Source organism: Brachyistius frenatus, unplaced genomic scaffold (genome assembly GCF_029030835.1).
Source record: "Brachyistius frenatus isolate BFR_SWC_R1_liver_20210118 unplaced genomic scaffold, ASM2903083v1 Contig_10, whole genome shotgun sequence".
Classification (NCBI taxonomy): domain Eukaryota; kingdom Metazoa; phylum Chordata; class Actinopteri; family Embiotocidae; genus Brachyistius; species Brachyistius frenatus.
The window spans coordinates 1,298,866-1,320,473 of NW_027210609.1; the positions used below are offsets into that span (position 1 = coordinate 1,298,866).

Sequence of the window (21,608 nt, forward strand, 5' to 3'; positions counted from 1 at the left end):
ATGCCGTGCTGAGTGTACATTAATGAGAAGTAAAATGAACTTTTTTGATTTTAGCAAATGGCTGCAATGAAACAAAGAGTGAAAAATTTAAAGGGGTCTAAATACTTTCCGTACCCACTGTATGTGACCAACATGATGTACCAAGAGGTCCTTGTCAACCAGCAGCTGTAAGTCTGCTCTGTACTTCGTACAACTGGTTGTACTCAAAACCCATTGGCTTTTCATTCAGTCATTTATATTCTCCTGTCGAGGCAGCAGAACAGAGACTTCCTGTATTCACTCAAGAAACACAAAAACTTGCAAGACAACTTGACAAAACACCCTCAGATCTTCTGACTGTGGAATACTGACACATTATTTAACAAAAGCGCTAAGCAGAGTCGCTTTTTTAAATGGTTCAGTGGTAATACAAAACTTAATACGCTGATTGTGTTCAAAGACACACACACAATATGAAAAAAGGACAAACTTTTCTGCATTTGAGGACTTTGCTCTTTGTTTTTTTCAATTGAGATAAAATATAAATACAGGATTTTTGAGAGTCATTAATCATAAGTGGATAATCAAGATGACCAGAGGCCACAAAGCAAAAGCACTCAAATAAAAACAATATTTTGTATGTCACAATCTTTAAGATCAGGAAAAGTTGGTTGTGACGCAGCAATCCAGCATCATCGTGTCAATATAACCACAATCAGATTCAACATGTTTTTTTTTACTTCATGACACTAATACAAGCTCTCCGACACGAGATAGGAGAACTTAAACCGTTTCAGAACAAAACTCAACCTTGAGAACCCGGTGATTTCACCATTAGCGCAATTTAATGACGTTAACAGCAGCCTCAGGCAGCAGCTGTGACCTCGTCTGTCCCCTCAAATCCATGTTCAGCGTTCAAGTAGAGTCGCAGTCTCCTGCTGTGAATGGTGGCCGGCCGATCCGGCTGCAACGCAGTCTTGATGCCACAGGTTCTCTGCGAGGCAGTTGAGGAGCGGGGCTACGTCACCCAGCCCGTCACCCACCTCTCCGCCCATGCGCAGCACCGGTAAGCTCCATGTCTGCTGGAAGTCACTCACGTCTCTCTCTGCCACATCACAGTGCATGAAAAGGTCAAATCTGATGGAAGCATTAAGGACAAGTGCTTATCTCTTTACTAATACTACGAAAACTAAAAAACATATATGTTTTTGAAGCTTTGTGCGTGTGTCAGCAGCAGACTCCTCTGTAGATGAGCAGTAGAAGTTAGTCAAATTAACCCAAGACAAAACATTTTGGCAAATCAGGGCAAAACTTCTTTTTTTCTTTATTGCATATCTCGTGTCACGTGCAATGAGCATTGATGTACAAACACTTAACAGAGATGGGTGCTTTCCTAAAACAACTTCAACTAAGTAACACAAAAGGATACTTGGTTCCAACCACCAGTTTCACAACACGACCGACAGATGGCGCCGTCCATTTAGCTATTTGATTTGACAGATCGTCGAAGGATGTTCTGTCAGTGAAGGAGAACAGGAAGAGGATGGCGTCCACCTGCTCTTTACAGGACTGCAAGACAGAGGGTGGGGAAAATGTCCTCATCATGGTGTCAGGGTAAATATGTACGAGTTCATGATTCCGAGTAATACGGGTGAAGTCCTGTATTAAGTCTCATATTAAACTCTTATTTTATACATACTGGAAGCAGATGGTCAAATCTACGTAAGGCGTTCTCTCCACAGTCCCACAGCTGCAGACGGAAGAAAAGCACTCTGCCATTTTCTCTCAGCTTCACTGGCCAATACACCACCGTTGTCTCGATACCTTAAACAACAGATGATAAACTGGAGCCGTGACCTGTTTAACCAAAGAGTTTTATAATCCTATACAATACCTTAAAAACAAATGTCTCGCACTGATTGTAATCCAACTCGGAAAGTATTTTGAAAATCTAGTTTTGATTTGGTGGCTTCGCAACAGGGAGGAGAGGAAGAGGTGTGTGTGTTTGGGGGGGGTACCTGTGGTTTCATGGTGCATTTTTGGAATATTCAGGCCTGCAAGACGTGCTGCTAGTGCTGTTTTCCCAACTCCGCTCTTGCCAGAGATGAATATCTTGTAATGAACTGTGTCCACAGCCGCATGTGGAGGCATCACTGGAGACTCCAACAGGCCTGTTAAACAAGGATCCATTCAATCACTCTGTAACGATCAGTATTCAGCACCTGAATATGTTGTGTTACTCTTTTACAACAGAGAAGATGTTCCCGATTGCTGCTGTGTTGTTGTATTGCAGGATAGAGTCCACATTTTTACCAATTCAAAATAAATTGATTGGTAAGCTTTACTTTCTACTTCAAACTGATGTCTGGACAAAGATCATGGTGTCACTTTTGGGTTTGAAATTCTAAATAGTGCAGCAAAGTACAGCTTAGTTTGTATTCTACATGACAATAGCCAGTAGCAGATATAAAATTTAAAAAAAAAATTAAATCACGACGTGTGAAGTTTCTTATTCTAAGGAATAATTCACAAAATATGAACATCAATATCCAATGTTTAAAAACTATTTAAATGAAAACTGCACAGTGGCGTCCAAAAGTCAGAGACCTCGAGGGATGGTACTTCTATTTGTCTTTGATTTGTTTTGATTCATACGCAAACCTTGTCATTACAAGTGAAATCTGCAAAAGAGTTAAATCTCTCGGAAAAATGTTCGTGGTGTTTCAGAATATCAACGTATTCATTTGCTTTAAGGACAACAGCACTCGAGCTGCGTGGACTCCACAAGTTTGTTAAAACCCACATTTCCCAGCCTGATCTGACAATGTTCCAAAGAGCTTCTCATGACATCAGGAATGTTTGTCTTTCTCAGTCTTCAAGTGTCCCATACATGTTCAGCGGGTTTGAGGAGGAAAGTCAGTGAAAGTCAGCACTCCTCTTGTCTTCTTTGCTTTTCAAGCACTTCTTCAAAGCTTTAAGGTTTGTTTGTGGTCATTATCCTGCTACACAATGAATCCTTATCCACAAAGATGCAAACTAAGGGGTGGAGTGTGTCTCTGAAGTGTGAAGAGGTGATTTGGTTCAGTGGTTCAACACCACCACACTTGTACATTCCCACCACCATGTTTCACTGTGGGTTTGATGCACTGTAGGGTCTTCTGTTCATCTCCTTCTGTTGCTGCCATAAATCTTAGACCTGGATTCATCAGTAAACAGAGCTTTTTTTTTTTTTTTTTTTTTTTTTTTACAATTATCCAGTGTGAAACGCTGGTATGTCTCAGCTGACCACAGCCATTTGTCCTCGTTTCCCCTGAAGTGAAGTGGTTTGGTTTGAAGTAGTGTTGGAATCTGAAACATTTCTTTTTCATTTTACGTGTCAATAGTTATTCTTTTAAATGTTTCTAAAACCTCAAACTTCCTGATTAATATCCAGGTTTATATGAAATCTGACAGATTAGTGATGTGGTCTAGATCGTATGTTTCAGTCAAATTTGGAAATTTACAGGGTTTTTTTAACAGCTTTAGTTACTTTTTATATTTGATACAATGGATAATATAACACGCATTTAAAGTAGAACACATTGTTATAGATTAAACCAGTGGTGTCCAACCTTTTCGGCCTCTGGCGTCTTACAAAATCATTGTAGTCGGGATCACATTTCATTTGCCTATGAATTGTTAACAGCTCCACCAAATAGTGATTTTTCCCTCTGAACTTCTCACATGGTTTCATTTCAATAAATGATCTAATATCGCACTAAAAATCAAAGATTATAGGAAAAAGTCCAAAAACTGGAAACAGATTTGTGGATCAGAACTGGGTTTTTTTCCTTTCATCTCCCAATAATCATCTGGCGACCCCTCAGATGTTATTTATAATAATATATCAGTCAGAGGGACTAAACCAGTACTTTTACTTTTTAATACTTACATACTTTAATACTACATTTTGCTGCTAATACTATTGTACTTTAGTTTAAGTAGGCTTATTAATGAGGGACTTTTATGTTGTAATGGAGTCTTTTTTTTAAATTGCTGTACAGGTCCTTTTACACAAGTGAAGGATCTGAATACTTCTTCCACCCGTGTTTTACTCTGATCAGACAGTGACAAGAGTTGCTGTGCTCCAGATGACATACTTCCTGTGATACCCAAACAAACAGTGCTCCTCCATGTCAGGACTCCTACTTGTGTAGAGCAGCAGCTTTGACAGAGTAGTGTTGTTTCAAATCACACACCGCCTGGAAATGAACTCATGTGAATACATCACCCGCCAAAAATGTGTCATTACCGAAGTTCTTGCGTCTCTTCTTGTGAAGGATTTTGCTGAAATAGTCTTTGCTGTCTTTACATCGGTGCCAGTCAGCCACCACGACTGATCCCGGAGGAGGAACTTGTGCCATGTTGGTTATGAATCTCGCATCGCACAGAGGTCCAACCAAGACACACAGTCGGCTCCTTGTAGAGACGGCGCTGATTTTAAACGTGATTTCAGAAACAAAACAGTCTTATTACTCATAAAGCGCGTCAATATGTTACCAAATGTGCTCGGCAAAAGATATTTTCAAGATGAAGAAGCTTCCGTCAACTAAAACGTCCCTTGACAACCAATTGACGTCACTTCCGTCCGTTTGTGGTGTTGCCTTTGGGTTCTTTCAGAAAGTTGTATAGCCTGGTTTTTATTTTACTCACCTGTTATTTATTTGTTTATTTTGAGAACGAAAGGTCACATTTCGTAGAGAAGAGTTCACGTTAGACATTAGGTGTTTTACAGTTGGAGGTGAAATGCTCATAACGTCTCAATTAATCGATGGCAACTGTTACATTTATTCCAACAGTTATTTATAATTTCTTTGCTGTCTGTTGCTGTTCGACCATAAATGTCACGTCACTCTAACAAGAGTGTCACAAAAAAAGTAAACCATTTTAAATAGTTGAAGTATAGATGTATACACGTGTACTGTATACGAGTTTAAGTGCACTGGAGTGAAACTTCTCATATTTCCGATAGTTCTTGAATGTTGCACGGTGAAACTTCACTTCGCGCCGCTGGAGTCGTTAAATTCCAGCGTTTCAAATTGGAGTCAGCGCTGTTTAAATCCTGGATTACATCTGGAGGAAACAGAAAAATAATGACATTTAAAAAAAAAAAAAAAAAAAAAGGGTTAATGTGTTTTAATTAAAATGTCAGACGCAGAGAGATCATTGGCTCTAAAATATCATTGACTGTAAAATACCCTGTGAGCTCTGACAGTCAGCATCCCGCCGCTCTGCAAGGACATGCTTAGAGATATGGGGTCTACATCTGCTGGCAGTTTGCATTGATGGGAGAATGTATTTGTGACTGTGCCATCTTCACCCAACTGCAGAAGAAAAACAAAGATTATGACAATGTTAAAGAAGGTCGAGATTAAACCAGCAAAGGCTACATTTGACTGATTTCTTTTTTTCACACCAAAACCAGGGGTGGGAATTCATCTATAACTAGCAAGCAGAAGTTATTTATCAAAGTAGCTATAAAGTATAAAATACAATTTATTTCACTTCTCAATTTCCAAAATTCTTTGTGCTGCAAAAAAATTCAGGCTTTAGAAATTGAATTCAGTGCATAACTTGCAGATTATTGCTTTACTTTTATTAATTTAAATCCTGTCTGTTCAACAATTACTTTGCAGAATATGAAAATCAATACCTCTTTTAAAAACAAGCAAATATGGCTTTTCAGTTTAGAAGTCTAATAACTTAGTTCCATCATATTATTTCTGTGCAATCACAGTTTACACTATTTACACTAGGCTTGCTGCATGCCTTACCTTCTCAGCGTGGACCTCTATTAGGTTGTTGGAGGATGTGACAATGACATTCTCTGGAGAAAATTCACTCACATCCACTGTGAATTGGAAAATGTCTCCGATGACCTGGATCTTCCCTGTAGGATATGAGTGTCCTGAAACAGTTATTTACGGGTTGTAAAACCTGACGACTAAGCATTAGACATTTAAATCTCCAGATTTCCAAATGCTTACTGATTAGATTTCTCTTTAATCAGTGCTCTACATTAATAATTAAGTATCTATATTAATCTTTGTTTAGCTGACCTGTAAATTTGTGTTCTCTGCTGCTGTGCTGAAGTCGTGAGCCTGAATCTTCAGAGAATTTACTTGCTCCTTTCTCCATACAGGCTGAGGAAAAGGTTTTGCTGCTGTCTTGCTGATTGTATCCTCTGTAATCTTTAATTTCTCCCTCGTCTGCATTAAAATGTTCACCATATATGACTCTTTTATAGGCTACTGGGAAATTGTGGGTGCCAGTGGGCGTGATGTACTTTGGCCCCCCGAATGATTCAGCTGGACTGGAACATGACACGGATTGTAAGTATTTAATGTGTCAGAACTGTTGTTGCGCTGTTGCGAAGGGGTCCAACATTTTTAGCCGCACCCCGGACTTGGAGCATGTGAGTCTTTGTGTTTCTGTGTGAGAAAGGGTGCGGAGATGTTTTTGGGTGAAGGAATATGCTATAATTACCAGATGTCCCGTTGTGGGAGCTGTCAATCTCAAATGTAAGCCTATGAGATCGCAAGGTAACACACGGATACACCAAATATTTAATGTAATTGGACGAAAGTAAGGAGGATTTTTTTTTTTTTTTTTTTTCACAAAAATGCCTGTAAGAATGAATTTCCAGTGAAAAACATGCGGAGGGGCCGTTTAACACGGCTGAGTGGCGGTGGTATGATGGAGCACAGTTGTGTGTAGGTGTGACATTCTGCTCCACCTCGGCAAAGTCACAGATTCTGATCAACTCTGTTTGGATGACAGGCATCACCAAACACACTCTGTGAGGCCGAGCTGCTAATTGCAAAGCAAACTAAACTGCTAGATTAAAGCTGAGGTTTTGATTTTCACCAGTAAGAAAGTTCTTCATGTTCAGTCAGGTGATTTTAAATCTTAACAGTGTTGGGTGAGCGAAGATTGTATAAGTGAGCATCATAGAGGAGTTACCCGATAGCAGAGTGGATAGGGTGCAACCTACATGGGTGGAAATTATGTCAGCAGAGTCCACAGTTTCCAGACCTCATTTCCTGTCTGTCTGCACTGCGCTATCCGAATAAAGGCAAAAATACAAATAAGAAAATAAAATAAATTTAAATAAAATTTAGTAATAGAGAAATAAGAAATACATTGATTATTCTCATTTCTGAAGACTTAGGGGTTAAATCTATAAAAAAAAAAAAAAAAGTATGGTATCAGTTGTCATTTAGTTTAAATGTAGGCTAATCTGTGTTTTCAATCATGTTTACCATGTTTATCATTTTAGGGATTTTAATAATCTCAAAGTAAAGCTAAGGCTGATAGAAATTTTACTATTTTAAAGTTTAAGTAAAGTTTAAAGTTACTGCACCAAAGTTTTGGACAACTTTTTGACTTAAGTATAGCACTAGTTGAAAAGTGAGGCATAGTTCACAAAAATAAAAATGTCTGCAGCAGTCGTCGAGACATTTCACTTTAAACCACAAATGTCAGAAGAAAAGCTATTACCAAAATGTCTAAGATTCATTGTTATGATGACCAACTCATAGTAATCAACCCAATTGCTTGTTGAGATATTTCTGAAAAGAAAACAGGTAGACCGCTGCTGAGGAGGTGATCCAGTCACAAAGCGACACTGATTTTATTTAAACACAAAAATACACTGCCTGGCAAACACGCGATAGGTCAGTTATTTATTATGCAACAAATACACATAAATATAAAATAAATATTAAATAAAAATGGACAGTTGTATTAAGACATGATGTAAACAGACAAATTAAGAAAATGCATGGTGTGATGCAGACTAACTACAAAACATAAGAATGTGTGATTCTTCGCCCTGAGTGAAATAACGATTCCAAAATTTAAAAGCAAGTCTCATTGATCACAAAAAGTAAAACAAAATAAACAGATTTAAGGATCCAGACAAACTGGCAGGATAAAGTGAGTGCTTGGAAGAAGTCGTTTTCAGTTATAGAGAGCCTTGAATATATCAGTCATTCAGTAAATACAAGGCCAAGCCTCTTCACACGGTCTCAAATATTTACATGTATTCATATTGTTTTATTTTTTACATCACATAACTTTATGTTTATGTTCAACATATAAAACATTTTTATATAAAGATAAATTATTCCTCTTTTCTTATTATAAAGTACAAATGTATTTTCAGTCTCAGTCTTTTCTGAGTGTCTTGAAGGGTTCTTTTCAATGGCTGTGCCTCATATACAGTATAGAAAACAACAACCCTGCAGCATAGCTCAGTTTCAGCCCCCACTTCAGTCCTCATGAGTGAAATGGCATGGTCGGTCAGTGCACTTTGATTTGGAGGAATGCTTAGATCACACTGAAAACACGCTGAGGGAGCTGGTCTCGTCTTTCAGGCCCAGGATGCTGTATGCTACCCTCTTCATGTGACCGGGCAACCGCACTCCGATGTTCCTGATGTCTCTGAAAGGAAAAGATAATTGACACCATTTCAGTACGCTGAACACAAAATGGACTGAAGTGTTTTAACTCATTTAAGTCTTGTAGCTAAATGATTAAAATAGCTTGATGTAATGACAGGTGGCTATTAATAGTTAAAAGTTGAAATCAATAGTTTAAAGTCATGAATAAACGGTTTGAATGGTTGAAATATCTCTTAAATGATCATCTAAAAACTGACCATTCAAAAATAATAAACACATTAATAGTAAAAAATCAGTTCAAATGAACATATTTGGAATGTGACATGTCAATTAAGATCCACTGCTGCAGAAGTCAAGGCAGCAGGGAATGAGAGGAATGACATGTGGAGTATTCCCGCATTCACAAACTGGACAGCAAATGTTCCAGCTGAGAACTCAATACTTTCTCTGTGTTACTACAAAATGTGGCCTGGTGCCGGATGAATCAGGGCAGCATGGCAGAGCTGCACCTGTGCCATGTGTGCACTTACTCATGCCTCAAAGCGAGCACCTGCTCCATGGTCGTTATCCCGGCGCGAGCGAAGCTTTCATTGTACTGGCTCATTTTGATGGATTCCAGCCACTCGGGCACCGACCTGAACATGGTGCCGTCACAGCCGCTGGTGCTGGGCAGGCGGATGGACACGCTGTAAAGGAAGAATGTGCATTTAGATTACTCATCATTTACAGCTACGTTATGTACACCGAGTGCAGTTTCACTGTCAACACGCTGCAAATTGGATAGTTGTGAACTAGTCTCGCCTACTTTTTAGCACACAAGGTCCATAAATACAAAATTGAAGTTGTGTATTTTCAAAGTCCTCCAAAGAATTTATGGAACAGGTAATATACCAATGGTAATAGAAGTTTGACATTTTGGAAAGTTTCAAAACAACCCGCAGCCATTTTATGAAGGGTAACATGTAGGATTATTTCTTGGACAGGAACAGTTGGCAGCCAATCAGTGGTAACTTCAGGAAGTGAATGTTAATAACCAGGAAATAGTCCTGCACATAACCCACGGTCTTTTGTTTGAGTAAGCAAATTTCCCCCAAACTATTCCTATTTCCTTCAGTAAAAAGAAACTTCATACCGTGGGTCAAAGTCAGCAATGGTTTTCAAAGACTCGGGGCTCCGGAGAAGTTTGTCCAAAATGTTGACAATGTCTGAGAAGCGAGGTCGTTTGGAGCGGTCGTGCTGCCAACACTGAAGCATGAGCTGGTAGATAGCGGATGGGCAATCCATCGGGGCAGGAAGCCTGAAAGCCTCATTGATAGCCTTCATGACCTGAGGAAGAAACCAGGGCAGAGTTAAGGCAGTGTTTGAAGAGGATGGTGGGAAACTACACTCGCTATCACCACACACCGTGATCACTCTCAGCGGTAATATACATTAAGGTTAACCTGCACAGGCCAAAACAATCAGTCATCTCAGTCAGAGCAGTTGTGACAGATGAAGCATACCTCATGATTGCTCATGTCCCAGTAGGGCCGTTCTCCAAATGCCATGACTTCCCACATGACGATACCAAAGCTCCACACGTCGCTGGCTGAGGTGAATTTCCTGTATGCGATGGCCTCTGGGGCAGTCCAGCGGATGGGGATTTTACCTCCCTGACAGAGGAGAAACATTAGCAAAACATATTTAATGAACGGAGGGAGTGGAAACACAAGTTGCTGAAAGAACAACACTTTAAATTGGACACTTGAGAGTCTAAATCATGGCATTTGTTACTAGACAAAAAAAAAGCAAGGGTTGTTCTTTCTTACTGTGCTTTTAGGCTGTGAAACGTAGCTGTTAGACTTACTCTGGTTGTGTAGGTGCCCTCTGCATCGTCCTCTAGCACACGCGACAGGCCAAAATCAGACACTTTGCACTCCAGGTTGCTGTTGACCAGGACGTTTCTTGCCGCCAGGTCCCGGTGGACGTAGTTCATGTCAGAGAGGTATTTCATGCCAGCAGCTATTCCGCGCAGCATTCCAGCGAGCTGGTACGAAGGAAAATCTCCATCGCGACCCTAAAAGGAACAAAAATAAAGCCTTAACTCTGTATATTCCTCCAATAAAAAACAATGATAAAACAAAAAGTGGGTGATGGCGATAATAGGACATATATGAAAATTATCACAAAACAGGCAAACTTTCCTTTGTCTTTTATTGGATTTAACTGTATTAACATTGAAGTAAATTGGAGGCAGATGCTAGATAGTTTAGCTTAGCATGAAGACTTTAAACAGCCAGCCTTTTCTCCAGATTCCTTAGTCCTTAATCCAGTACAACAAAATCCAATTCATTTCAAGTTAAACCCACAAAAGGGTGCATGAGGTTTTTGTTTGCGCCTTTAACTGTGTTTTCCAAAACTACAAATACTAAGTAATAAAAGTCAAGTGACCTTCCAGTTCCTGTACTTACCCTCAGATATGTGTCGAGAGCTCCATTCTCCATGTATTCTGTCACTATCATGGCATGCTTGACTGAAAATGTAAAAAAAGAAAAAATTATACTTAATGACAGAAAAGTATGCAAGAAGTTTATAGAAATAAATTGTTAATGGCTGTTTAACTTTTGTCTGAGGTTATCGACTCACATTTGGTGACAACTCCTTCCAGGCGGATGATATTTGGGTGCGAGAACTGACCCATAATGCTGGCCTCACTCAAGAAGTCCTGCCTTTGTTTCTCAGAGTAGCCCGGCTTCAGGGTCTTGATCGCCACGGTCACCTCCCCTTTCCCAGGAGTCTTCATCACGCCCCAAAACACTTCCCCGAACTCTCCTGGTTGTGCAGACGGACAGCAGGGCGAAAACGTTAGAAACTGCGCACTGAGGTTTTATTCAATGGAAGGTAAGTGATCTAAAAACACTCACCTACACCGATGACTTTTTGTTTGCTAACTGCACTGGGATCAATTTCTGTGACAAACTTCTGAATGGCAATGTTGGGGTCTTCATACATATGTGGGTCAACGTATGTCTTCAGAGGTTTGAGCTGATCTGAGGAGGAAATGACCAGAAGATTAGGCAAGTTAAAAACCTAGTAAACAGTTTCAGCATCAAATGATACAGAATTATTATTGCATGTATAGTTTGCTAACCTGATGAAAAGTAAGGATCCTCAGGTCCTCCTCTGCCGCGAGCGCTCAGTCTCCTGAGAGAAAAACAGAACTAATCACTATAGGACTAAACTGAATACAGACTGGCTTTCTGTTAATTGCAGGGCAGCCATAGCAGGAAAAGGCGAAGGGTGTATTCAATAGCAGCACTGATTATTACTCATAAACTCTCTTTGAGCTGTCATTCTGGAGTATCCTTCATTTACTCGAGTTTGTGGCACATAATTACACAGTTTGAAGGTCTGTGGATAATATTTATCTGAATGACACGCGTTGACTGTAGATATGAAGCGGGGTGTTACCAACCGTTTGCGCAGCAGCAGGACAGCCACCACAACCACCAGAATGACTGCTACTCCTAATACAGAGCCCAACACCATGGTGGAGTTGTTCTGGATCTGAGACTCGGCTGAAAGAAAGACAAACATTTATCAACTCATCTGTCTGATATATGAGTGTATACAGAGAGTCATTTGAGAAACTGTTTTAGTTTCTGTGGATTTTAAAGCTGCTGGTACCTAACGGAGACGTATGAAACTCATGCTCCACGCTGTAGCTGCCAGGGCTGCCTTCGGGACTCAGCGCCTGGACCTTAAACATATAAGTAGTGTCTGGGGTGAGGTCATTGATCTGGACGGAGCTTTTCTCCAAAATTAGGACTGTGAAGGTGGTCACGTCACGCTCGCCATCGTCATCCTGCAAGAGAAAGTTTGAAAGTGAGCGAATTAGAGTCATATTTTTTTTAAACTAATATTAATCTCGATTAGAACTTGAACTGCACAGCGTCAGTTTTGGGAAAGGAAATTAAAAACAAAGGAGCCCAAAGCACTTCATCTTACTTTTCTGCGGTACATAAGCTCATAGCGGTGATTGATGTGGGCTGGAGGTCTGCGAGACAGAGTCCAGGACAGAGACAGACTGGTGGGGCCTCGTTCATCCAGATGGATCAACGTCACCTTGGGGGGATCTAACGGGCAGCAACAGACAGAAAGCAAAATAATGGTTAGTGACTATGTTCTATGTGATCATAGACTTTGGAAAGGACATTTGGAAATGAGAGCCTTTTGGATTCAGTGGGTCAGACTGAATTCCTCTCTCTGTAGTAAGTCTGTCTAGTGTACAACCCTTTAACTGATAGCTACAAATATAACAAGTAAAATAGTATTGTATATCATTTAACCATTCAGAAGTGGTTGCTACACAAACAGTAGTGGGGTCTGCGGCACCCCAAACAATGAGGAAGTGAAGACAATGGCCAAAAATACAAGGCCAAATCAAAACAAAAACAAAAACTCACCTGTGTAGTCCAGAGCGGTGGTGATAGTTGCAGTGGGCCTCCCGGTGCCAAACTGGGATACGCCGCTGTGAGCCTCCACAGTGAACGTGTAGTTGAGATGAGAATCCAGGTCACTAACAACGACCGCGGCGTCCTGCAGGTCTGCAGGTCCCGTCTCAAATCGAATCTTCTCGCCGCAGGGAACGCACAAGGCCCCGTCGCAGTGCTCACACACCACACTGTAGGTGAGGTCACTACGGCCTCCGGTCACCAGCGGTGGGCTCCAGGACAGCTGCAGCCTGCCCTCCCCTGACAGGGTGGTGGAGGTTAGGTCACGAGGAGCACTGGGTGGTGCTTGGGGAGGAAGTGAATGACACAGAAAAGTTAGAGCAATTCTATAAACTGCCTCCAGTGAGTTGAAAGCTGATTGTGTCTGTAGAAATGATAGTAAGTGGAGTTCTTACCGGAGCAGGCTGATGTCGGAGGATCTGAAGGGGCGCGGAAGAAACCTTCCTCGCATTGACATTCAGTGGCACCGGCTGCAGGTGGCTTGGTGTTATCAGGACAAACGTGACATAACTCGCTCGATACAGATGGCTTGAAGTAGCCTGGTTTGCATGCTGTGTGAGAGAAAGAAGGTGTGTGTTGATTTAAGCGTGACATACAAAACACAAACACAGGAAGGAATGACTAATCAAAATGCAAACAATCGGGCCATCTCTGCGACAGCAGCCCCTTTCCACCCAACAGGAAGCATTTGTTGTGAGTAACCTATGATCACAGTCTTTGTATCCAGAGAAAGGGATTTTCCTGACGATCTGCCTTCACTAGCCTTTTTCGCCTGGAGGCCTAATCTCAGGTCACGCTGCCAGTGTCAGCCGGATAACAGCGGAGGATCACATCCATCAGGTGATCTAATCTGCCTTTCTTTCATGAACTCTTAGCTCATTTTCTCTGGCATACAGTATTTATGTTTTTGCCAAAGGAAATGGCACCTTGGACACTGGTGGAGTGTTATAATGGACATTTCAGCGCATAGATAAACATCCTTCCAGGGCATGAGAGGTTAATGAACATGCAGACAGGACAGAAATCCCAACACATTTGCTGCAACTCATTCTGAGGCTGCTGTTTCCTCCCTTTCTTCCTTCCTTCCTTCCTTCCTTCCGCTAACCCCGACACCAGACGCAAATTACAGCAAGCAAGCTTGCTGTATCGGTGGACAAGAGAATCAGAAAAACAGAAAAGCTGTAGACGAGAATGATTTTCTGTGTTTTTATGGAAACAGATGCACATATTTTCTGACTGGGGAAAGGCCTCTGAGCACAGTTTAAAAAAAACAACTTAAAAAGAATAGATCTTATGAAAGAGCTCCTCTCTGCTTTCATTCTGCCATCTCCCTGGGGAGCTGCCTTTCATCTGGCCTCTGTGCTGGTGGCTGAGAAAAGAGGTCGAGTGAACCCTGGATTGAAGATGTGGTCGCGTTACTTCACCACGAAGGCAGAAGGACCTTTGCACCCCAAGTAATGCCGCGGTGGAGAAGGAGCAGGTTGAGTCTGAGTAGGAGGGATGAAGATGAATAGGTGGGGGATGGGGGTAAAGGTCTGGATCACCAACAGAAGTTCTCTCTGGGGAGTCACTTGGCGGCAGTGGGGGTGTTGCTGAGGGTTTTTTTTCACATAAGAAAAGGGGGCCAGCCCATTTCATCTTGAGCCGGAGCAGCAGGACCTCTGTCACGTACCAAAGAAACTCCACCTCTATTCATCTATTGTCTCTGAGATTGGACAGAGCGGTGCTATAAATATGTTGCTTTACTCATTATACAGCTCGCAAATGGCGGCATGTGTGCAGTGCGAATATACAAACATCGTTAATGAAAACTTTGGCAACAAGGGATTCTCATCTCGGTATTTAACATAGATTTTAGCTTCAGACCTTAATTGTTAATCAACAAATGGTCAGATATCAAACTTCTGTCCCACTAACTTTTATTTTCAATTGTTGGTGGGAACTCTGCCTCTAATTGTCCTGCGCTCCCTTTGACTACAAGTGAAAAGGACTTATGTTCTGCACCGGTGCATCTGTTAATTGAATCTGTTTTTTTGCTCTTTGTCGTCCCATTGTTCTAATGAGTGGGAACATGGATTAGGGAGCTTGTTGCATGTGTTAACAACCGGATGAAAGAGCAAAGGGAGGTAAAGCGGGGTATGTCATTGGCCAACAGCTGTCCTGTTGCTCTACTAATCCTCTTGACTAAATTACACTCCGCACCTAACTAAGCAGCCACGAAACTAACCTCCCTCATGCACCAACTGTCGACTCGCTCCCCACCCTTTGAATCTGACCGAGGACAACCTGCTTATTTGTGTCAGTCAGCATTCCTCCTCAACTTGCTTCACTTCCTTTTCCCACAACAGTTGGGCTCTTCAGAGGAATCCACATGCAGGCCATGAGCCTATGAGGATATCACTTTCTCCAGATAGCGTAAAAAACTTGAATGAGGCTGTGGGATTCTTAGTTGGCTGGAAGGAGCTACAACATATATATTTCATTTATGCAATAAAACATTTTCCTGCATCCAAATAATCAGGTTTTCTCTCAGCCACAGTTTTTCCCCTCATAAATATTTTCTGTCTTCTTCAGCCAACTTCCGTTTCAGGTGCTCGGCTCAGAGTCCGCCTGCCATGAGGAACCTTGAAGTCTAAAACATTCCTCTGCCCTGACTTGTTCCTCGCCGTTCTCTCCTAATCTGCCTTCATTTTTTATAACCCCGAGTACATAAATCATGCTTTGAAGTGCAGTGCTCATCTGTCAATGGGTGTGTTGGGCTAAAACTTTTCATTATCTGTTAATTGGCCGATTAATCAATTATTTGTTTGGTCTATATAATGTTGCAAAACGGTGAAAAGTGTGTCGCATTTTCCAAAAGCCTTAGCTGACATGTTTGTCTGACCAAAAGTCTGAAATAATAGAATATTTAGTTAGATAGATAAGAGTATTGTAAAACACAGAAAAGCTTGAACCAGGGGCCTTGCTATATTTTGGGGGCCAAATGTACTTAAACAACAAGTAATCAGTCAAAAGATGAATTCTCCAATGATCATCTGATTCTTTTTAACTAGTAAGAATGATCTGCCAAGACTCCAAAGTGGAACCAAACTCTGCCAGTTAAGGTGACTCGGACCGTCAGGAGTCATAAACCCGCAGCCTGACTCAGTCTAACCCTGTGATAGGCGTGTCGACCCCATCCCTGTAATCTGCGGTTGCTGTCGCCTTGGCAACTTACCCAAAACAAATACTTGTGAGGAGAAGACACACCACTCAGGTAGTCATTCCGACACATTCACACGGCCCTTCCTTTAGTCAGTCAGCGCTGTAGGTGACGCGAGGATGAAAGAATTCCTTTCAGAAATCCCCGTAGCTTACTGTGCCCTTCCTCCCTCCTTCCTCTTTTCTCTGTGGTCTTTCTCCACCCACGTTTCCTCCAGACAGTTCAACACACCACACCCCAGCATGCCAAAAGACAGGACAATTTCCACACAAAAGGCCGCAGCTCACACAGATGCGTCTTTTGCACAGGTCTTTCTCCAGGGCAGTGCATACCACAAACTTTTTGCATTCTTTACCTTAGTTTTGGTCAAACTTTAGTTTTGTTCCCAAATTCCCCAGTTTTAAATGATATGTGGCTTTGTTTTGTTTAGTTGATATCAAAAACTACTTTACCCAAAACGTGCAAATGGTTTAAAAAGTCTCTTCAAAGAAAAGCCGTTTCCTTATTTCATATATACCAATACTATACAGCAAGTGCTCTGTAGCATTTTGTGTACAAGAAATATTCATGTGCTTTCTTATTATTAATTAACAATAACGCACATTAATTCCAAAGTTTCAACTCTTGCGGAGCTTTAAGTAGCTCCTAAATTTAAACTAAGCACTGACTTGTGGGACAAAGGTTTCCATCAACAACACATTTAAAAGCTTTTAGTACAATTTTGTCAGTTTTCCAGTGTAAACCCACCACAAATTCAAAGTCCACATAGGACATGGGACACAACTTCTTGCACTGTAAATTGCCACAAAACCATCGACCCATCCATAAAACAGCACTGTGCCCAGCCCCATTCCTGAGACCTGAGAGAAAGGCAGTGCAAAGAATGTGGCAATGTCCAATAGGTAAAGACGTGATGAGGCATCAATGGGAGACTGTTCACATTTCCTCAGAGATTTGTATCTATCTAATCTGGAGAATTCTGCGGTTGGGTCAAAAATCGTAACAAAACAAATATGTTCAGACGTCTGTCTCTTCCTTTTTTTCCCGGTCGGTCGCCTCGACCTGACATACAGACATACAGACAGACATACAGACATGCAGTGAATCTCCAAACAAACCAGGCACCATTAACATTCCTGTGCGCTCATTCCTCACATGGTGACAATTTAGTGGTTGGAGGTGTTTCATTTGCTTCAACTCACAAATCAATACAAACCACGTCTCAGTTGAGTGCGTGGCGTGCTTCTGGCAGTGGTGCTTACCTTGGCAGGAGTCTCTGGTGGTTTCGTAGCCTGCGAGACACTGGCACTGACCCACGGGAACCACCCATTTACCCTCAGCTGTGCAGTAGATGCGTGGGGTGGCCTCACTGACGGCATTCTCCACACAGGCTCCCTCCACCTCCTTGAGAGCATCTGCCACCGTCTCCGGGAATGCTGCCAAGCTCTGCACCGTGGATGGGCACGTCTTGTAGTACACTCTGACAGACAGCAGCGCCACACAGGCGCCCATGTCTTGAAAAGCCAGGTAGAAGCCCTTTCTGGACAGAGGCCCCACGGTCCTCGTCTCCGTGTTGACCTTCAGCACACGGCCCCGAGTGACCTCATCAGGAGCGATGGTGGCCACTTTGCGGAACTGCCCTTTACGAAAGTTGGTTCCCACGTCGGCGTCGGCCTCAGAGATGAAAAGGTTGAAGGTCTCTTTGCAGGCAACCGAAGCACCGTCAAAAGTGTTGCAGTCTCTCACAACAAACTGGAGCTCCACAGAGACAAGGGTCGTCCCCGGACGCCGCTGAATGAATGTTGTGCGTAGCCAGTTATCCTGTTCATTAGAGTCTATGCTGCAAACACTATAGGTGTAGAAAAGTGAGCCATTCACCACCGTCTGGACTACCTCCCACTGTAGAACACAAGGAGATGAAGAGAGAGCAGAGGGATCAGCTATAGGGCCAAAAGTCCCTGTTACCAAGATACAATAATGAAAGGAGAAAAGGCATTTTTTTTTTCAGGAAATAAGTATGGGGTTCAGAGGCTTTGTACTTGCCAAGAACCAGTTTTATTGATGAGACACATCTTCTTTCATGCTCAGTGAGACGCTCATAAAGAGCAGAAGTGAGCTTGAGCTTCTTTTTTTTTTTTTCTTCCACAAATTAAGATCATTGGCCTGGACATGTGCTGCTGCACTCACTACGTGTGTGGTTTTCCACTGACACACACAAGGGTGCATGTGTAAGACATAAAGCCAGCAAACACTACTGTAGAGTACCAACTAACATTTATGGCAGTTAAATGAGCTTTATAGGCACAGCGCTGCTGAAGGCATGGCAGCAAAATTGGCAGCAATTAAGACTTTTTAAGAAGGGAAGTGATGACAAGTAAAAGATTAAAAGCCTTGATTTAACATTAAAATGTACCACCTCATATGTGAGCAGTTCAGGTGGTTTTCAGGGAATAAATTAATGCTTAAACTTACAGTACTTTAACAAAAAAAAACAGGCAGCAAATATTCTGTAAATTTCCACTATCTAAAATAAAGTTAAATTTGTACCATTAAAACCAGAAAATCACTTTTATGATGGTCACAGTTATTACATCCTCTATACTTTGGCAAAATTCAAAAGAAAACGTATTGCTAACCAGCTTCTACCATCTACTGGAACTGGTTACACTTGATTTAGAAAGCAAACTGTGAAATATTCAAATGAATGTGCTCAGGCTAAGAAAACATCATGTAACTCCTTGGTGTACACATTTTTATATATTTTACAAGAGTAAATAAACTGCACTAGAACAAAGCAAATTTTGGTAGACCAAAGGAAATCCTATCCTATTCGACGATCCTTAGATCTTTGGAAACAGTCACACAAGAAATGTAGCCCACACAGTTGAACTGGCCATGTTGCTTTTTTTAGATGGAAAGCCACTGAACTATAGATAGGGACAGAAGGGATAGTTCTGCACATATGGACTAGATTCTCTTTTTCATTTACTCGTGTATTCCCATCATACACATTGTCTTGTCCCCTGTTATCTCTAAATTAGAAAGGAGTCAACAGGAAGGGTGGAAAACATCTTCAAATTTAGTGTTATGGTTTAGTGACGGAGTGAAAACAATCTACTGTGATTGTGTAAAATGCCCTTCGGTACGGTAAATTTAAATGTAGTTTGAACCTTGACATTTTAATGTCATTCATAAGTTCTTTATTAAAGGGTGGCGTTAACACAAGACTGAGCTGAACCCTGCCAAACCTCATCGAGCTGCCAGTCATTCCATCTGTCCCAGAGAGCTTTTTTAGTGGACTGAATGAGCAGGACAGAGCCCTCCGTGACTGTCACTAAGCAGAATTCAAATTGAAATGGAAATGTTCTTATCTACTTGTTGTTCCACAGAAAAAGACGGTTTCGACTCATGAACCTGAAGCCTAAAAATGCCTGTTGAGGTATAAATACTCACTCTGTTCTCATGTGGCAACGTTAACCACCCCAACTCTGATCCTGAAGTTCTCATATCCAGCAATACTTCTGTAAGGACGAACAGAAAAAAAAAAAACATAGTTACAAAAAGCACAGAAGCATCAAAGAAAATAGTTTGACCAAACATAATAAACATTTAACCTTTAAAGAAAGTAATTATAAAAATGTTACAGCCCAGCGAACTAATTTTACAGACTTAATTCTACAGTGGAAAAGACAATAAATTATATAAAAACATCACACTGAGCTATCAAATGAGTATAAATTACTTTGATTTGATTGTTCACTAGATTTTTTTTTTGTTGCCCCGAACCCCCGGGGCCAGCAGCTTTACGAGGGGGCACATGCCATGCTTTGACGTTTTAATCAAGCATGTCTGTCTGATTCAGGACTTGGTTGACCGTGTCCTCCAGGTCCAGAATACAGGACTAATAATGTCTGAGAAAGGCGTGGGCAGTTCAATTACCATGACGAGAGAAATACATGAATGTGCTCCACAATGAAACAAAAACTCTTGTTAAAGCATCGAACAGGTGCCCCTTAGCTCCGAGGTGGGCCAGTGCGAGTGTTAGTAACACGTAATACATTTTTATAATGATTTATGTGTAGCGGAAAAAAAAAGAAGTTATAATCCGATGAATATGAATATATGAATACATTTTAAATAAATGTGCTTTTCAGAGCAAGATAAATAGTAAATGGATTTTAAATATACCGAACTAAATTACCCTTTAAGTACTTACTGAAAAACAAAGAGGAATTGCTAAATGAGAAATTTGACAATGACAGACATTTTGAAAGCTGAGGTAAAACTTAAGGCTGCCTATGAAATTCCATCCTCCTGACTCATGAGGTGCAGTAAAACTGGACTACACTTTATATAGCCAGATTTTTTTTTTTTTTTTTTTTTTTTTTAACACAACGTATTTTCAGTAGGTTACTTACGTTCTTTCGACTGGAGGCTTATAAATACTTGGTTAATAAATAAAAACAGGAATACGTTGACTCCACGCAGCTCCATGATGCCACGCAACTTTTAAAAAGTCGTGTTCGAGTTTCCCAAAAGTCTCTCGTTCCTCCGTCTGTCCCAAAGTACTCTACTCTACCGGCTGAGTGAGCAGGAGCCCGCAGCCCATTGAGAAACAGGTGGCGTCATCGCCCCGCCCCGGGTCCTTCGGAATGCGGAAAACCTCCAAATACGGTATTCGGAAGGCGGGGCCAGGCATCTGACGCGCACCTGTTTCATTGAGAAGTGTGTAGGAACCTTCAATGTTGGATTAATTAATGAATACATATGAAATCAAACTTTTCCGAAACACACAGACACGCAGTTATCAAAGCCTTATAAGAAAAATAAAATATCACAATTTAAACATACAGTCAAAACAATAATACCTTAAGATTATACTATAATATTTGTTCTCATTATCATGCTTTTATAAATCACAACCCCAATGCATTTTTCCTAATGGTCTCTCCTTGTTTAATGGAGGGCTCAATTATTCTCCAATTTGACATATAGGGCAATACCATTTTTTTTATACCTTTAGTTTGGCATTTTTGTATTTATTTCATTGTTTCATGTTTTAACTTATATTTTATGCATTTTTTTTCATACTTTTACAGTAAAGGTTATGATAAAGACTCTTACATTACACTTCCATCACTGAGCCATTCAAAAGAGCAATAATAATGTTGCATTTAGTCAAAAGTAATTACATTTTAACTACTTTAAGTACTTTTGGGTAGTTTATTCAGTTAAAATTGTGAAATATTTTAATCAACAAATTAATAGTGCTATTGCCTCTGGAATGTTGTAGAAACAAAGTCCAAAATAACAACAACAACAAAATGGAAATACTAAATACTAATTAATTACAAGTGCTACAAAACCTTACCTTCAACAGTACTTCAGTAAATGTATTTAATTAGATTCCACACCTGGTAGCAAATAATACCACGTAATTAAGAAACACTGGGCGAAAAAAGATATTCATCAATATGGTGCTTACATGTG

The 21,608-nt window shown here is 40.9% G+C and overlaps 3 protein-coding genes across 3 annotated transcripts; all 3 read right to left on the bottom strand.

Moving 5' to 3' along the window:
• cplane2 (ciliogenesis and planar polarity effector 2) lies at positions 1 to 4,542 on the bottom strand. The gene is made up of 5 exons (XM_069690763.1): positions 4,271 to 4,542; positions 1,998 to 2,150; positions 1,679 to 1,803; positions 1,409 to 1,548; positions 1 to 1,116 (listed from the first exon to the last, which is right to left on the bottom strand). The coding sequence occupies exons 1-5, from the start codon at positions 4,380 to 4,382 to the stop codon at positions 888 to 890; spliced, it is 759 nt and encodes a 252-aa protein (XP_069546864.1). The 5' UTR covers positions 4,383 to 4,542; the 3' UTR covers positions 1 to 887.
• A 543-nt stretch (positions 4,543 to 5,085) lies between these two features.
• Positions 5,086 to 6,156, bottom strand: LOC138616373 (heat shock protein beta-7-like). The gene is made up of 4 exons (XM_069690615.1): positions 6,078 to 6,156; positions 5,793 to 5,908; positions 5,217 to 5,342; positions 5,086 to 5,091 (listed from the first exon to the last, which is right to left on the bottom strand). Exons 1-4 carry the CDS (start codon positions 6,154 to 6,156, stop codon positions 5,086 to 5,088), a joined length of 327 nt encoding a protein of 108 aa, XP_069546716.1.
• A 1,460-nt stretch (positions 6,157 to 7,616) lies between these two features.
• Positions 7,617 to 20,658, bottom strand: epha2a (eph receptor A2 a). Its single transcript, XM_069690764.1, has 17 exons — positions 20,537 to 20,658; positions 19,572 to 19,639; positions 17,381 to 18,017; positions 13,312 to 13,467; positions 12,869 to 13,201; positions 12,411 to 12,538; positions 12,090 to 12,267; positions 11,878 to 11,980; positions 11,554 to 11,606; positions 11,327 to 11,452; positions 11,049 to 11,234; positions 10,874 to 10,935; positions 10,270 to 10,479; positions 9,926 to 10,075; positions 9,556 to 9,749; positions 8,954 to 9,109; positions 7,617 to 8,463 (listed from the first exon to the last, which is right to left on the bottom strand). Exons 1-17 carry the CDS (start codon positions 20,610 to 20,612, stop codon positions 8,355 to 8,357), a joined length of 2,925 nt encoding a protein of 974 aa, XP_069546865.1. The 5' UTR covers positions 20,613 to 20,658; the 3' UTR covers positions 7,617 to 8,354.
• Positions 20,659 to 21,608: the final 950 nt, after the last annotated feature.

Excerpts from the sequence above, each read along its gene's own strand:
- cplane2 (XM_069690763.1), bottom strand. The coding sequence starts at position 4,382 with ATGGCACAAGTTCCTCCTCCGGGATCAGTCGTGGTGGCTGACTGGCAC. Across the intron at positions 1,549-1,678 it reads GATTTGACCATCTGCTTCCA|TCCTGTAAAGAGCAGGTGGA; the intron begins GTATGTATAAAA and ends TCTGTCTTGCAG. Across the intron at positions 1,117-1,408 it reads AAACTGGTGGTTGGAACCAA|ATTTGACCTTTTCATGCACT; the intron begins GTATCCTTTTGT and ends TGCTTCCATCAG.
- epha2a (XM_069690764.1), bottom strand. The coding sequence starts at position 20,612 with ATGGAGCTGCGTGGAGTCAACGTATTCCTGTTTTTATTTATTAACCAA. Across the intron at positions 18,018-19,571 it reads CGTTGCCACATGAGAACAGA|TGGGAGGTAGTCCAGACGGT; the intron begins GTGAGTATTTAT and ends TGTGTTCTACAG. Across the intron at positions 10,480-10,873 it reads CTCTCGACACATATCTGAGG|GGTCGCGATGGAGATTTTCC; the intron begins GTAAGTACAGGA and ends TGTTCCTTTTAG.
- LOC138616373 (XM_069690615.1), bottom strand. The coding sequence starts at position 6,156 with ATGGAGAAAGGAGCAAGTAAATTCTCTGAAGATTCAGGCTCACGACTT. Across the intron at positions 5,909-6,077 it reads CAGAGAACACAAATTTACAG|GGAAGATCCAGGTCATCGGA; the intron begins GTCAGCTAAACA and ends CATATCCTACAG. Across the intron at positions 5,343-5,792 it reads TAGAGGTCCACGCTGAGAAG|TTGGGTGAAGATGGCACAGT; the intron begins GTAAGGCATGCA and ends TTTCTTCTGCAG.